At 57.3% G+C, this 16844-nt stretch overlaps 1 protein-coding gene across 1 annotated transcript in view; it reads right to left on the bottom strand.

Moving 5' to 3' along the window:
• Window positions 1–16844, bottom strand: part of LOC144953276 (sodium-dependent proline transporter-like) — a 41146-nt gene that overhangs the window by 3536 nt on the left and 20766 nt on the right. Inside the window, exons 6-11 of the mRNA XM_078883846.1 lie at window positions 10226–10360; window positions 8530–8633; window positions 4409–4533; window positions 1648–1760; window positions 1359–1493; window positions 8–107 (exon numbers count right to left, since the gene is read on the bottom strand). Coding sequence (XP_078739972.1) covers window positions 8–107; window positions 1359–1493; window positions 1648–1760; window positions 4409–4533; window positions 8530–8633; window positions 10226–10360 — 712 coding nt within the window. The remainder of the gene's footprint in view (window positions 1–7; window positions 108–1358; window positions 1494–1647; window positions 1761–4408; window positions 4534–8529; window positions 8634–10225; window positions 10361–16844) is intronic.

Here is a 16844-nt window from a genome sequence, read left to right as displayed (position 1 = left end):
CCCCCACCGTAGAGGCCGCTGACCCCCGTGACGGTGCAGAGCGCCACGACGAGGAGGCCGAAGCTGGCGCAGTACGAGTCGAGTAACGTGAACCACAGCACGCCGCCCTGGGGTCACGGGGGGGTCACGGGGGGTCACGGGGGGGGGGGGTCACGGGGGTCACGGGGGGGTCACGGGGGGGAGAGTACGAGTCCAGCAACGTGAACCACAGCACGCCGCCCTGGGGGTCACGGGGGGGTCACGGGGGGGTCACGGGGGGGAAGGGGGGGGTCACGGGGAGAGAGACAAAATGGTAATTTTGATTCTCGGATTGAGAAGAAATCCGATGAGCCGTGAAGCTCTTTAGCAGATAGAGGTGGAGTGAGTGGTGAGTGAGTGGTGAGTGGTGAGTGAGTGAGTGGTGAGTGAGTGTATGAGTGAGTGGGTGAGTGAGTGAGTGGGTGAGTGAGTGAGTGGGTGAGTGAGTGAGTGGGTGAGTGGTGAATGAGTGAGTGAGTGGTGAGTGAGTGAGTGGTGAGCGAGTGGTGAGCGAGTGGTGAGCGAGCGAGTGGTGAGCGAGCCCGAGTGACGAGGAGAAGGCCCATCAGGTAGAACACTCCACACGTGCTGAGTGAGTGATGAGTGTGAGTGGTGAGCGAGCGAGCGAGCGAGTGAGCGAGCGAGTGATGAGCGAGTGTGAGTGGTGAGCGAGTGGCGAGCGAGTGAGTGAGTGGTGAGTGTGAGTGGTGAGCGAGTGGTGAGCGTGCCTGAGTCACTAGGAGAAGGCCCATCAGGTAGAACACTCCACACGTGCTGAGTGAGTGATGAGTGTGAGTGGTGAGCGAGCGAGCGAGCGAGTGAGCGAGCGAGTGATGAGCGAGTGTGAGTGGTGAGCGAGTGGCGAGCGAGTGAGTGAGTGGTGAGTGTGAGTGGTGAGCGAGTGGTGAGCGTGCCTGAGTCACTAGGAGAAGGCCCATCAGGTAGAACACTCCACACGTGCTGAGTGAGTGGTGAGTGTGAGTGGTGAGCGAGTGGTGAGCGTGCCTGAGTCACGAGGAGAAGGCCCATCAGGTAGAACACTCCACACGTGCTGAGTGAGTGATGAGTGTGAGTGGTGAGCGAGCGAGCGAGTGAGCGAGCGAGTGATGAGCGAGTGTGAGTGGTGAGCGAGTGGCGAGCGAGTGAGTGAGTGGTGAGTGTGAGTGGTGAGCGAGTGGTGAGTGAGTGAGTGGTGAGCGAGTGGTGAGTGAGTGAGTGAGTGGTGAGCGAGTGGTGAGCGTGCCTGAGTCACGAGGAGAAGGCCCATCAGGTAGAACACTCCACACGTGCTGAGCGAGTGGTGAGTGAGTGAGTGAGTGGTGAGCGAGTGGTGAGCGTGCCTGAGTCACGAGGAGAAGGCCCATCAGGTAGAACACTCCGCACGTGGCGGCGAGGAAAGCAGCCTTCCTCTTCCAAGGCCGAAGCCACGGAACCAGATCCAGAGCCGTGGCCGTGATCGCTTCCACCATCCCAAACTACATCAACATCAACAACATCATCAACATCAACAACATCACCAACATCAACAACATCAACATCATCAGGAACAGTATAGTGGTCATGGTCGTAGTGATGGTGATGATGGTGATGTTGATGATGATGATGCTGCTGATGATGCTGCTGGTGTACCAAGCTGTCGACGCCGAGTGCGAGCAGCATGAGGAAGAAGAGGATGGACCAGACGGAGGAGAAGGGCAGGAGGGCCAGGGCCTCTGGGTACACCACGAAGGCCAAGCCTGGGCCTTCACACACACACACAGACACACACACACAGACACACACACACACACACAGTGACACACACACACACACACAGACACACACACACAGACACAGTGACACACACACACACAACAACAACAACAACCGCCATTCGCCACTAAGTGGCGGTGACGTCACCACGACGCTTGTGCCAGGCCATGTGCACCTTGAGGCCACGTGAAGTGTCGAACGCCCGCTGGCAGGAGGTCACGGGGCAGACCCAGGTGCCACGGGTCGACTGACCGAGATGACCGAGATGACTGGCTGATGCACCACCTGTGCCCCCTACTGTGCCAACTTGCTGTGCTTTAGCCACCCGGCGCTCCGCTCGTTGTTGTGAGCGTCGCTCCTCCGCCCTCCGTTGTTGTTGGAGGGCGACTGCCTCCAACTGCCCAGTAGCGTCCTTCACGAGCCTCCTCCACTGAGGCCGATCTTGACACCGCTGGTACCAGTCATCGGCAAGTCCACTCAGCTCCACGTCCTCCTGTACCACATCACTCCATCTCTTCTCTAGCCCGTGCCGCGCCCGTTTAGCCCCCTCGATCCGGCCGAACAAAAGCTGTTTAGGCATGCGGTGGCTGGGCATGCGGGCTACATGACCCAGCCAACGCAGCCTTGCCTGCCGGAGGAGCTCACTGATGGGACTTTGCCCAGATCTTTCAAGGACTTGTGAGCTCCTCACACAATCCAGCCTGGTCAAACCCAGGATGGATCGTAGGCAGGCCAGCCTAAATGTTTCCAACCGGCGAAGATGCTCCACTAGGGGGGTCCACGTTTCGCAAGCGTAGAGAAGGGAGGGAATGACCGTGGCCGAGAAGACCTGAAGCTTCGTGCGGAGCGACAGACCAGGTAGCTTCCACACAGCGTTACGCAACCGATGAAAAGATATTGCCGCTCGACTGATTCGGAGTGAGACCTCTGCTGATAAACTGGAGCTGGTCATGAGCACACTGCCCAGGTATGGGAAACTCTCTACTCTCTCCACAACTGCCCCATCACCGATTGGGAGTTGTGGGGGCGGAGTGCCCGATGGTACAAAATACCCAGGCAGGTGCTTAGTTTTGGTGGGGCTGATGGTAAGGCCCCACCTCTTAGTGGCACACTCCAGCCTCAGCAGCAGCGTCTCCAACTCCTCTTCTGAATGAGCAGCTATTACCAAATCATCGGCATACATAACGTGGTTGACCAATAGGGAGCCATCCCTTGATCGCACCCGGGCGTCGATCAGCCTCCCATTATATCTGTACCAAATGGTAATTCCCCCGGTACAGCTATTGAAGGCTTCACGAACTACGCAGTCGAAATAGATGTTAAATAATGTGGGAGCCAGAGGACATCCCTGTCGCACCCCAAGGTGTACAGGGAAAGGCTCCGACTCCCGGCCACGTAGTTTTACCCGGGCCCGCTCACCATCATGAAGGTCCTTAATGATCGTGAGCAGAGGGTCAGGGACTCCGAAAGCACGAAGAACAACCCAGAGCCCAGTCCTACTGATGGTATCATAGGCCTTGACCAGGTCAATAAAGCAGAGATGTAGGTCTTTTTGGAATTCCCTACACCTCTGCTGTAGCAGACGGACAGAAAATATGGCATCTGTGCAGGACCGCCCTTTCCTGAAACCACATTGGGGCTCCGCAAGCCTCTCCTCAGCATGCCTAGCAAGGCGATGTTGAATAATCCTTGCCAGGACCTTACCCGGCACACTGAGGAGTGAGATGCCCCTGTAGTTGTTACAGTCTGTGCGGTCCCCCTTCTTAAAGAGGGGGACCACCAGGGCATCCTTCCAGTCCTGCGGAACCCGTCCAGTGGTCCAGACTGTTGTTATGATGTCATATAGGGCAGTCTGTGCACAAACGCCACCCTCCCTCAGCATTTCGCCTGGGAGATCATCTCTGCCCGGTGCCTTCCCTGGTCTCAGACTCCGGATCGCCCTCAGTACTTCCTCAACAGCCGGTACCTCAGCCAGCCACTCACAGGGGGTGACCTCTTCCAATATTTGAGGCACCGCAGCCTCAGCAGGGTTATCCCCACTTTGTGCCATGATGTTTTCCTGGCTGAGAGATTTTCCCTCCCCCAGGACCTCACAGAAATGCTCAGCAAATCTGCAAACCTGTTCCTGGGGGTCGGAGATTGGATCACCGTTTTTTCCTCTAATGATGGTAATAGGTGTGGCGCTGCAGGTTACTTTTTTGATGGAGTTAACACACACACACAGACACACACACACACACAGACACAGTGACACACACACACACAGACACACACAGACACACACACACACACAGACACACACACACACTCAGACACACACACACACAGACACACACACACACAGACACACAGACACACAGACACACACACAGACACACACACACCATGATCTAGACACACACAACACCATCACTATCCCCACCACCCTCACCACCACCTTGACCACCACCCTCACCACCACCCTCACCACCCCCACCCCCACCACCCTCACCACCACCCTCACCACCACCCCCACCACCACCCTCAGCCCCCTCACCCTCACCACCACCACCACTACCACCCCCACCACCACCCTCACCACCACCACCCTCCCCACCTTCACCACCACCACCACCACCACCCTCACCACCACCCTCACCTGAGTCTGCCACGTCCCCGACGCTGACTCCCTTGCGCTGTGCCATGTGTCCCAGCACGGAGAAGATGGCGAAGCCGGCCAGGAGGCTGGTGGCGCAGTTACCCAGCGCCACGATCAGCGTGTCCCTGGCACACACACACACACGCACAGGCAGTCACACACACACACACAGGCAGTCACACACACACACAGGTATACACACACACACACGCAGTTACCCAGCGCCACGATCAGCGTGTCCCTGGCACACACACACACGCACAGGCAGTCACACACACACACGCACAGGCAGTCACACACACACAGGTACACACACACACACACGCAGTTACCCAGCGCCACGATCAGCGTGTCCCTGGCACACACACACACACGCACAGGCAGTCACACACACACACGCACAGGCAGTCACACACACGCACAGGCAGTCACACACACACACGCAGTTACCCAGCGCCACGATCAGCGTGTCCCTGGCACACACACACACACAGGCAGTCACACACACACACACGCACAGGCAGTCACACACACACACACAGGCAGTCACACACACACAGGTATACACACACACACACACGCAGTTACCCAGCGCCACGATCAGCGTGTCCCTGGCACACACACACGCACACAGGCAGTCACACACAGGCAGTCACACACGCACACACGCACAGGCAGTCACACACGCACACACACACTTTCATCAGCTAACTTAGACCAGGCCACTTTTGGTTGGAATGGGGTCCTGGGTGTACACCCACCACCGGAGTGGAATAATGGCAGGCGCATCTTACAGATGACTAGTCGATGGTTAGTGGGCAGATCAGCTCCACGGTAGGTCCTGGTGTCAAGGACATGGGCTCGCATCCGCTGGTCCGTCACTACGTAGTCCAGCAGATGTTCTTGCTTGGACCCGGCATGCATCCATGATGTTGTGTGGATGCGCCGATGCCGGAACAGCGTGTTGGTACTTACAAGCCCATGGGCTGCACAAAAATCTAGCAGCCTCCTACCGTTGTTATTGAGCTGATCTGGCCCATGCCTTCCAATCACTCCAGACCAGGTGCCAGCATCATGACCAACTCGGGCATTGAAGTCACTCAACATGATGACTCTATCCTGAGGGTCCACTTTAGCCAGCATCTGTGACAGGAGGTCATAGAAGGCATCTGACTCATCGGCCTTGCCTGCATCCCTCCACGGATGTTCGTCTTCGGTGGGGGCATAAGTAACCACGACCACCACTCCTCGCCTCTGGTTGATGGGAAGGCGAGCCCAAAGTAGCCTGGGGCTTACAGCTTCCCACACCTCACCGCCACGCTCCCACGCCCCCTTCATTATTTTGTTCAGAAGAAGAGCCACTCCCTGTTGTTTGGCAGTCTCCTGCTCCGAGTAGAGGACTGTCCACCCCTCATGGTGGCAGGAGCCAGAGCCGGTCCACCGGACCTCCTGAATACCGCAGAGATCCAGGCGGTACCGGTCCAGCTCCCGACAGAGAAGTGGCAGCCTCTCTTCCGCAGTGAGCGTTCGAACATTCCACGTGGCCTCACGAAGTGGCTTTTGTTGTTTCTGGAGCAGCCTCGAGGGTGAAGATTCAGTTTCCTGGCTCCGCCAAATGGGGTTTGGCCAGGAGACGTCATAGACGCCTGCCTCTCCGGGGCCTCCAACACAAGCTTGATAAAAAATTTAATTGGTGGTTTAGCGGTAATCAATTGAAGGTGGAGGGGTTACCAGCCCCTCGCACCCGTCCAGAGCCCCCATTTGGCCGCTGTGTTGGCTACAAAAGCCACGAGGAGGATATGGCCAATCGGAATTGGCCCTCCCCCCACGGCAATGACCACCACAGGTTAGTAATAGGTTTTTTACCCTTTCAACTGGTACACAACTGACACCTTTATACAAGGGATCATGTTTGCAATAACACAAGCAGTCAAAATGCAAACAAAAAGAAACAACTCTGATGATGATAATGATATGCACTGTCCTTGAAGTTGATTGGTCCACACCCGAGACAGCTTTTCTTAGAGCCTAGTCTCCATTGGTGTTGGACCAGATGACGCCAAAAGGCGCACAACTCAAAAACAGTTGAAAGGGTAAAAACCTATCACTATATTTTGCCACTGGTAAAGGTCTCATAGGGCAAAAGTTTACCCTGAGCTCTCAATACTCTGATAGTGCGCTGTTTTTGAGTTGTGCGCCTCTTGGCGTCTTCTGGTCCAACACCATGTGAGACTAGGCTCTAAGAAAAGCTGTCTCGGGTGTGGACCAATCAACTTCAAGGACAGTGCATATCATTATCAGAGTTGTTTCTTTTTGTTTGGATTTTGACTGCTTGTGTTGTGGTTATTGCAAACATGATGCCTTGTATAAAGGTGTCAGTTTTGTACCAGTTGAAAGGGTAAAACAACTAATACTATATTTTGCCACTGGCAAAGGAGGTCTCATAGCGAGGTAGGGGGTTGTTTTGCCGGACACACTCACCACCACCCTCACCACCACCCACCACCCTCACCACCACCCTCACCACCACCACCCTCACCACCACCCTCACCACCACCACCACCCTCACCACCACCCTCACCACCACCACCCTCACCACCACCCTCACCACCACCCTCACCCACCACCCTCACCCACCACCCACCACCACCACCCTCACCACCACCCTCACCACCACCACCACCCTCACCCACCACCCACCACCACCATCCTCACCACCACCCTCACCCACCACCCTCACCCACCACCACCACCACCACCACCACCACCACCACCCTCACCACCACCCTCACCACCACCACCACCCTCACCCACCACCCACCACCCTCACCACCACCCTCACCCACCACCACCCTCACCACCACCCTCACCACCACCCTCACCACCACCCTCACCACCACCCTCACCACCACCACCACCCTCTCCACCACCCTCACCACCACCCTCACCACCACCCCCCACCCTCACCACCACCCTCACCACCACCACCACCACCACCCTCACCCACCACCCTCACCACCACCCTCCCCACCACCACCACCCTCACCACCACCCTCCCCACCACCACCACCCTCACCACCACCCTCACCACCACCACCCTCACCACCACCACCCTCACCACCACCACCCTCACCACCACCCTCACCATCACCACCATCACCACCCTCACCACCCTCACCACCACCCTCACCACCACCCTCACCACCACCCTCACCCACCACCTTCACCACCACCCTCACCCACCACCTTCACCACCACCCTCACCCTCACCACCACCCTCACCACCACCACCACCCTCACCCTCACCCACCACCCTCACCACCACCCTCACCCAGAGGTGGGACAAAGTCATTGTTATGCAAGTCCAAGTCGAGTCGCAAGTCATCAAATTCATGACTCGAGTCTGACTCGAGTCCAAGTCACATGACTCGAGTCCACACCTCTGCCCTCACCACCACCCTCACCACCACCCTCACCACCACCACCACCACCACCCTCACCCACCACCCTCACCACCACCCTCCCCACCTCCACCACCCTCACCACCACCTTCACCACCATCACCACCACCCTAACCCACCACCACCCTCACCCACCACCACCACCTTCACCACCATCACCACCACCCTCACCCACCACCACCACCCTCACCACCACCCTCACCCTCACCACCCTCACCACCACCCTCACCACCACCCCCACCACCACCCCCACCACCACCCTCACACACCACCACCACCCTCCCCACCACCACCACCTCACCACCACCACCTCACCACCACCCTCACCACCACCCTCACCACCACCCACCACCCTCACCACCACCCTCACCACCACCACCACCCTCACCACCACCCTCACCACCACCACCCTCACCACCTCCCTCCCCATCCCCACCACCACCACCACCACCCTCACCACCACCCTCACCACCACCCTCACCACCACCCTCACCACCACCCTCACCACCACCCTCACCACCACCCTCACCCTCACCAACACCCTCACCACCACCCTCACCACCACCTCACCACCACCCTCACCACCACCCTCACCACCACCCTCACCACCACCCTCACCACCACCCACCACCCTCACCACCACCCTCACCACCACCTCACCTGATCACGTTGTTGTTGTGCTCACTGTAGGAGGCCAGGGTGAGCAGTCCTCCGAATCCGACCCCCAGCGAGTAGAAGATCTGCGTCGCTGCGTCGTTCCAAACCTTCGCGCACACAAAGACAAAGGTCCCCCCCCCCGTGTAGCCTTCAACAGACTGTAGGGGCAAGTGCAGATGCTATGAAGGTAGACACAGACAAAGGTCCCCCCCCCCGTGTAGCCTTCAACAGAAAGTAGGGGCAAGTGCAGAAGCTATGAAAGTAGACACAGACAAAGGTCCCCCCCCCGTGTAGCCTTCAACAGACTGTAGGGGCAAGTGCAGATGCTATGAAGGTAGACACAGACAAAGGTCCCCCCCCCGTGTAGCCTTCAACAGACTGTAGGGGCAAGTGCAGATGCTATGAAGGTAGACACAGACAAAGGTCCCCCCCCCCGTGTAGCCTTCAACAGAAAGTAGGGGCAAGTGCAGAAGCTATGAAAGTAGACACAGACAAAGGTCCCCCCCGCCCGTGTAGCCTTCAACAGAAAGTAGGGGCAAGTGCAGAAGCTATGAAAGTAGACACAGACAAAGGTCCCCCCCCCGTGTAGCCTTCAATAGGCTGTAGGGGCAAGTGCTGTTAGTAGCGAGTAGCAGCAGCGCCTAAGAAGGTAGACACAGACAAAGGTCCCCCGTGTAGCCTCTAGCAGGCTGTAGGGGCAAGTGCTGTTAGTAGCGAATAGCAGCAGCGCCTAAGAAGGTAGACACAGACAAAGGTCCCCCGTGTAGCCTCTAGCACCTGTGTCTGGGCGAGCCGCCCCCACTGGGGCATCAGGTAGAAGGCCACTCCCTCACTCACTCTCTCGCTCACTCTCTTGCTCACTCACTCACTCACTCTCTCGCTCACTCACTCACTCACTCACTCTCTCGCTCACTCACTCACTCTCTCGCTCACTCACTCACTCACTCACTCTCTCGCTCACTCACTCACTCTCTCGCTCACTCACTCACTCACTCTCTCACTCTCTCTCTCGCTCGCTCACTCTCTCGCTCGCTCACTCTCTCTCTCGCTCGCTCGCTCACTCTCTCGCTCACTCTCTCGCTCGCTCACTCTCTCGCTCACTCTCTCGCTCGCTCACTCTCTCGCTCGCTCACTCACTCTCTCTCTCGCTCACTCACTCACTCACTCTCTCGCTCGCTCACTCACTCACTCTCTCGCTCACCCTCTCCTCTCTCGCTCTCTGCGACTCACCTGTGGCTGGGCGAGTCGCTCCCACTGAGGCGTCAGGTAGAAGGCCACTCCCTCACTCACTCTGTAGCTCACTCTCTCGCTCACTCTCTCGCACACTCTCTCGCTCGCTCGCTCGCTCACTCTCTCGCTCACTCTCTCTCTCGCTCACTCTCTCTCTCGCTCACTCTCTCTCTCGCTCACTCTCTCGCTCTCTCACCCTCTCACCCTCTCTCTCGCTCACTCTCTCGCTCGCTCACTCTCTCGCTCGCTCGCTCACTTTCTCTCTCGCTCTCTCACCCTCTCACCCTCTCTCTCGCTCACCCTCTCTCTCGCTCACTCTCTCGCTCACTCGCTCACTCTCTCGCTCTCTCACCCTCTCACTCTCTCGCTCTCTCGCTCACTCTCTCATTCTCTCTCACTCTCTCGCTCGCTCACTCTCTCGCTCACTCTCTCTCGCTCACCCTCTCCTCTCTCGCTCTCTGCGACTCACCTGTGGCTGGGCGAGTCGCTCCCACTGAGGCGTCAGGTAGAAGGCCACTCCCTGCAAGGAGCCTTCCAGCGTCGCCCCGCGCACCAGCAGGATCAGCAGCACCGCGTACGGGAACGTGGCCGTCACGTACACCACCTACACACGCACGCACACGCACACATACACACGTACACACGTACACCACCTACACACACACGCACACACACACGCGTATACACACACACACACGTACACACGTACACCACCTACACACACACGCACACACACACGCGTATACACACACACACACGTACACACGTACACCACCTACACACACACGCACACACACACGCGTACACACACACACACACGTGTACACACACACGTGTACACACACACACACACACGTGTACACACACACGTATACACACACACACACGTGTACACACACCTACGTACACACGCACACGTACACCACCTACGCACACGCACACACACGTGCGCACACACACGTATATACACATACACACACGTGTACACACACACACACGTGTACACACACACACACACGCGCACACACAGAGACACACACAACAACAACAACCGCCATTCGCCACTAAGTGGCGGTGACGTCACCACGACGCTTGTGCCAGGCCAAGTGCACCTTGAGGCTACCACGTGAAGTGTCGAACGCCCGCTGGCAGAAGGTCACGGGGCAGACCCAGCAGGTGCCACGGGTCGACTGACCGAGATGACCTAGATGACTGGCTGATGCACCACCTGTGCCCCCTACTGTGCCAACTTGCTGTGCTTTAGCCACCCGGCGCTCCGCTCGTTGTTGTGAGCGTCGCTCCTCCGCCCTCCGTTGTTGTTGGAGGGCGACTGCCTCCAACTGCCCAGTAGCGTCCTTCACGAGCCTCCTCCACTGAGGCCGATCTTGACACCGCTGGTACCAGTCATCGGCAAGTCCACTCAGCTCCACATCCTCCTGTACCACATCACTCTATCACTTCTCTAGCCCGTGTCACTCACACACTCACCCACTCACCCACCCACTCACTCACCCACCCACCCACTCACTCACCCACCCACCCACTCACTCACCCACCCACCTGCTCACTCACCCACTCATTCATTCAACCACTCACCCACGCACTCACCCACTCACCACATCACTCCATCTCTTCTCCAGCCCGTGCCGCGCCCGTTTAGCCCCCTCTATGCGGTCAAACAGAAGCTGTCTAGGCATGCGGTGGCTGGGCATGCGGGCTACATGACCCAGCCAACGCAGCCTTGCCTGCCGGAGGAGCTCACCGATGGGACTTTGCCCAGACACACCACACACACGCACACACATGTATACACACATACATGACCTACGCACCCACACACCTGTACATATACACACACATACACATGTACGTATACACGCGTACGTGTGTGCGCGTGCATGTATGGCGAGCGAGCGTGCGAGCGAATGGTGAGCCAGCCAGCGAATGGTGAGCGAGTGAGTGAATGCACGGTGAGCGAGCGAATGAGTGAATTGTGAGCGAGTGAATGAGTGAATTGTGAGCGAGTGAATGAATGGTGAGCGAGTGAGTGAATAGTGAGTGAGCGAATGGTGAGCGATTGAGTGAATCGTGAGCGAGCGAGTGAATGGTGAGTGAGCGAGTGAATGGTGAGTGAGCGAGTGAATGGTGAGTGAGCGAGTGAATGGTGAGGGAGCGAGTGAATGGTGAGTGAGCGAGTGAATGGTGAGTGAGCGAGTGAATGGTGAGTGAGCGAGTGAATGGTGAGTGAGCGAGTGAATGGTGAGGGAGCGAGTGAATGGTGAGGGAGCGAGCGAGCGAATGGTGAATGAGTGAGTGAGTGAATGGTGAGTGAGCGAGTGAATGGTGAGGGAGCGAGTGAATGGCAAGTGAGCAAGCGAGTGAGCGAGTGAATAGTGAGGGAGCGAGCGAGTGAGCGAGCGAGTGAATGGTGAGTGAGCGAGTGAATGGTGAGCGAGCGAGTGAATGGTGAGGGAGCGAGTGAATGGCAAGTGAGTGAGCGAGTGAGCGAGTGAATGGTGAGGGAGCGAGTGAATGGTGAGTGAGCGAGTGAATGGTGAGCGAGCGAGTGAATGGTGAGCGAGCGAGTGAATGGTGAGGGAGCGAGTGAATGGTGAGCGAGCGAGTGAATGGTGAGGGAGCGAGTGAATGGTGAGCGAGCGAGTGAATGGTGAGGGAGCGAGTGAATGGTGAGCGAGCGAGTGAATGGTGAGGGAGCGAGTGAATGGTGAGGGAGCGAGTGAATGGTGAGGGAGCGAGTGAATGGTGAGCGAGCGAGTGAATGGTGAGCGAGCGAGTGAATGGTGAGGGAGCGAGTGAATGGTGAGCGAGCGAGTGAATGGTGAGCGAGCGAGTGAATGGCAAGTGAGTGAGCGAGTGAGCGAGTGAATGGTGAGGGAGCGAGTGAATGGTGAGTGAGCGAGTGAATGGTGAGCGAGCGAGTGAATGGTGAGCGAGCGAGTGAATGGTGAGGGAGCGAGTGAATGGTGAGGGAGCGAGTGAATGGTGAGCGAGCGAGTGAATGGTGAGGGAGCGAGTGAATGGTGAGCGAGCGAGTGAATGGTGAGCGAGCGAGTGAATGGTGAGGGAGCGAGTGAATGGTGAGGGAGCGAGTGAATGGTGAGGGAGCGAGTGAATGGTGAGCGAGCGAGTGAATGGTGAGCGAGCGAGTGAATGGTGAGGGAGCGAGTGAATGGTGAGCGAGCGAGTGAATGGTGAGGGAGCGAGTGAATGGCAAGTGAGTGAGCGAGTGAGCGAGTGAATGGTGAGCGAGCGAGTGAATGGTGAGCGAGCGAGTGAATGGTGAGGGAGCGAGTGAATGGTGAGGGAGCGAGTGAATGGTGAGTGAGCGAGTGAATGGTGAGGGAGCGAGTGAATGGTGAGTGAGCGAGTGAATGGTGAGTGAGCGAGTGAATGGTGAGTGAGCGAGTGAATGGTGAGGGAGCGAGTGAATGGTGAGTGAGCGAGTGAATGGTGAGTGAGCGAGTGAATGGTGAGTGAGCGAGTGAATGGTGAGTGAGCGAGTGAATGGTGAGGGAGCGAATGAATGGTGAGGGAGCGAGCGAGCGAATGGTGAATGAGTGAGTGAGTGAATGGTGAGTGAGCGAGTGAATGGTGAGGGAGCGAGTGAATGGCAAGTGAGCAAGCGAGTGAGCGAGTGAATAGTGAGGGAGCGAGCGAGTGAGCGAGCGAGTGAATGGTGAGTGAGCGAGTGAATGGTGAGCGAGCGAGTGAATGGTGAGGGAGCGAGTGAATGGCAAGTGAGTGAGCGAGTGAGCGAGTGAATGGTGAGGGAGCGAGTGAATGGTGAGTGAGCGAGTGAATGGTGAGCGAGCGAGTGAATGGTGAGCGAGCGAGTGAATGGTGAGGGAGCGAGTGAATGGTGAGCGAGCGAGTGAATGGTGAGGGAGCGAGTGAATGGTGAGCGAGCGAGTGAATGGTGAGGGAGCGAGTGAATGGTGAGCGAGCGAGTGAATGGTGAGGGAGCGAGTGAATGGTGAGGGAGCGAGTGAATGGTGAGGGAGCGAGTGAATGGTGAGCGAGCGAGTGAATGGTGAGCGAGTGAGTGAATGGTGAGGGAGCGAGTGAATGGTGAGCGAGCGAGTGAATGGTGAGCGAGCGAGTGAATGGCAAGTGAGTGAGCGAGTGAGCGAGTGAATGGTGAGGGAGCGAGTGAATGGTGAGTGAGCGAGTGAATGGTGAGCGAGCGAGTGAATGGTGAGCGAGCGAGTGAATGGTGAGGGAGCGAGTGAATGGTGAGGGAGCGAGTGAATGGTGAGCGAGCGAGTGAATGGTGAGGGAGCGAGTGAATGGTGAGCGAGCGAGTGAATGGTGAGCGAGCGAGTGAATGGTGAGGGAGCGAGTGAATGGTGAGGGAGCGAGTGAATGGTGAGGGAGCGAGTGAATGGTGAGCGAGCGAGTGAATGGTGAGCGAGCGAGTGAATGGTGAGGGAGCGAGTGAATGGTGAGCGAGCGAGTGAATGGTGAGGGAGCGAGTGAATGGCAAGTGAGTGAGCGAGTGAGCGAGTGAATGGTGAGCGAGCGAGTGAATGGTGAGCGAGCGAGTGAATGGTGAGGGAGCGAGTGAATGGTGAGGGAGCGAGTGAATGGTGAGTGAGCGAGTGAATGGTGAGCGAGCGAGTGAATGGTGAGCGAGCGAGTAAATGGTGAGGGAGCGAGTGAATGGCAAGTGAGTGAGCGAGTGAGCGAGTGAATGGTGAGGGAGCGAGCGAGTGAGCGAGCGAGTGAATGGTGAGTGAGCGAGTGAATGGTGAGGGAGCGAGTGAATGGTGAGGGAGCGAGTGAATGGTGAGGGAGCGAGCGAGTGAGCAAGCGAGTGAATGGTGAGGGAGCGAGCGAGCGAGCGAGCGAGTGAGCAAGCGAGTGAATGGTGAGTGAGCGAGTGAATGGTGAGGGAGCGAGCGAGCGAGCGAGCGAGTGAGCAAGCGAGTGAATGGTGAGTGAGCGAGTGAATGGTGAGGGAGCGAGTGAATGGTGAGGGAGCGAGTGAATGGTGAGGGAGCGAGCGAGTGAGCAAGCGAGTGAATGGTGAGGGAGCGAGTGAATGGTGAGGGAGCGAGCGAGCGAGCGAGTGAGCAAGCGAGTGAATGGTGAGTGAGCGAGTGAATGGTGAGTGAGCGAGTGAATGGTGAGGGAACGAGTGAATGGTGAGGGAGCGAGCGAGCGAGTGAATGGTGAGTGAGTGAGCGAGTGAGCGAGTGAATGGTGAGTGAGCGAGTGAATGGTGAGTGAGCGAGTGAATGGTGAGGATGCGAGTGAATGGCAAGTGAGTGAGCGAGTGAGCGAGTGAATGGTGAGGGAGCGAGCGAGTGAATGGTGAGGGAGCGAGTGAATGGTGAGCGAGCGAGCGAGCGAGCGAGTGAATGGTGAGTGAGCGAGTGAATGGTGAGTGAGCGAGTGAATGGTGAGTGAGCGAGTGAATGGTGAGGGAGCGAGTGAATGGCAAGTGAGTGAGCGAGTGAGCGAGTGAATGGTGAGGGAGCGAGCGAATGGTGAGGGAGCGAGCGAGTGAGCGAGCGAGTGAATGGTGAGTGAGCGAGTGAGCGAGTGAGCGAGTGAATGGTGAGTGAGTGAGTGAATGGTGAGTGAGTGAGTGAATGGTGAGTGAGCGAGTGAATGGTGAGGAGCGAGTGAATGGCAAGTGAGTGAGCGAGTGAGCGAGTGAATGGTGAGGGAGCGAGCGAGTGAGCGAGCGAGTGAATGGTGAGTGAGCGAGTGAATGGTGAGTGAGCGAGTGAATGGTGAGGAGCGAGTGAATGGCAAGTGAATGAGCGAGTGAGCGAGTGAATGGTGAGGGAGCGAGCGAGTGAGCGAGCGAGTGAATGGTGAGCGAGCGAGTGAATGGTGAGGGAGCGAGTGAATGGTGAGGGAGCGAGTGAGCGAGTGAATGGTGAGCGAGCGAGTGAATGGTGAGGGAGTGAGTGAATGGTGAGGGAGCGAGTGAATGGTGAGGACGCGAGTGAATGGCAAGTGAGTGAGCGAGTGAGCGAGTGAATGGTGAGGGAGCGAGCGAGTGAATGGTGAGGGAGCGAGTGAATGGTGAGCGAGCGAGCGAGCGAGCGAGTGAATGGTGAGTGAGCGACTGAATGGTGAGTGAGCGAGTGAATGGTGAGTGAGCGAGTGAATGGTGAGGGAGCGAGTGAATGGCAAGTGAGTGAGCGAGTGAGCGAGTGAATGGTGAGGGAGCGAGCGAATGGTGAGGGAGCGAGCGAGTGAGCGAGCGAGTGAATGGTGAGTGAGCGAGTGAATGGTGAGTGAGTGAGTGAGCGAGTGAGCGAGTGAATGGTGAGTGAGTGAGTGAATGGTGAGTGAGCGAGTGAATGGTGAGGAGCGAGTGAATGGCAAGTGAGTGAGCGAGTGAGCGAGTGAATGGTGAGGGAGCGAGCGAGTGAGCGAGCGAGTGAATGGTGAGTGAGCGAGTGAATGGTGAGGAGCGAGTGAATGGCAAGTGAATGAGCGAGTGAGCGAGTGAATGGTGAGGGAGCGAGCAAGTGAGCGAGCGAGTGAATGGTGAGCGAGCGAGTGAATGGTGAGGAGCGAGTGAATGGTGAGGAGCGAGTGAATGGCAAGTGAGTGAGTGAATGGTGAGGGAGCGAGCAAGTGAGCGAGCGAGTGAATGGTGAGTGAGCGAGTGAATGGTGAGCGAGCGAGTGAATGGTGAGGAGCGAGTGAATGGTGAGTGAGTGAATGGTGAGGGAGCGAGTGAATGGTGAGGGAGCGAGTGAATGGTGAGGGAGCGAGTGAATGGTGAGTGAGCGAGTGAATGGTGAGTGAGCGAGTGAATGGTGAGTGAGCGAGTGAATGGTGAGTGAGCGAGTGAATGGTGAGTGAGCGAGTGAATGGTGAGGGAGCGAGTGAATGGTGAGGGAGCGAGCAAGTGAGCGAGCGAGTGAATGGTGAGTGAGCAAGTGAATGGTGAGGGAGCGAGTGAATGGCAAGTGAATGAGCGAGCGAGCGAGTGAATGGTGAGTGAGCGAGTGAATGGTGAGTGAGTGAATGGTGAGGGAGCGAGTGAATGGTGAGGGAGCGAGTGAATGGCAAGTGAATGAGCGAGCGAGCGAGTGAATGGT

Source organism: Lampetra fluviatilis, chromosome 73 (assembly GCF_964198595.1).
Source record: "Lampetra fluviatilis chromosome 73, kcLamFluv1.1, whole genome shotgun sequence".
NCBI lineage: Eukaryota > Metazoa > Chordata > Hyperoartia > Petromyzontiformes > Petromyzontidae > Lampetra > Lampetra fluviatilis.
The sequence above is the reverse complement of the archived record's forward strand: the minus strand, read 5'-3'. Positions and strand labels throughout refer to the sequence as shown.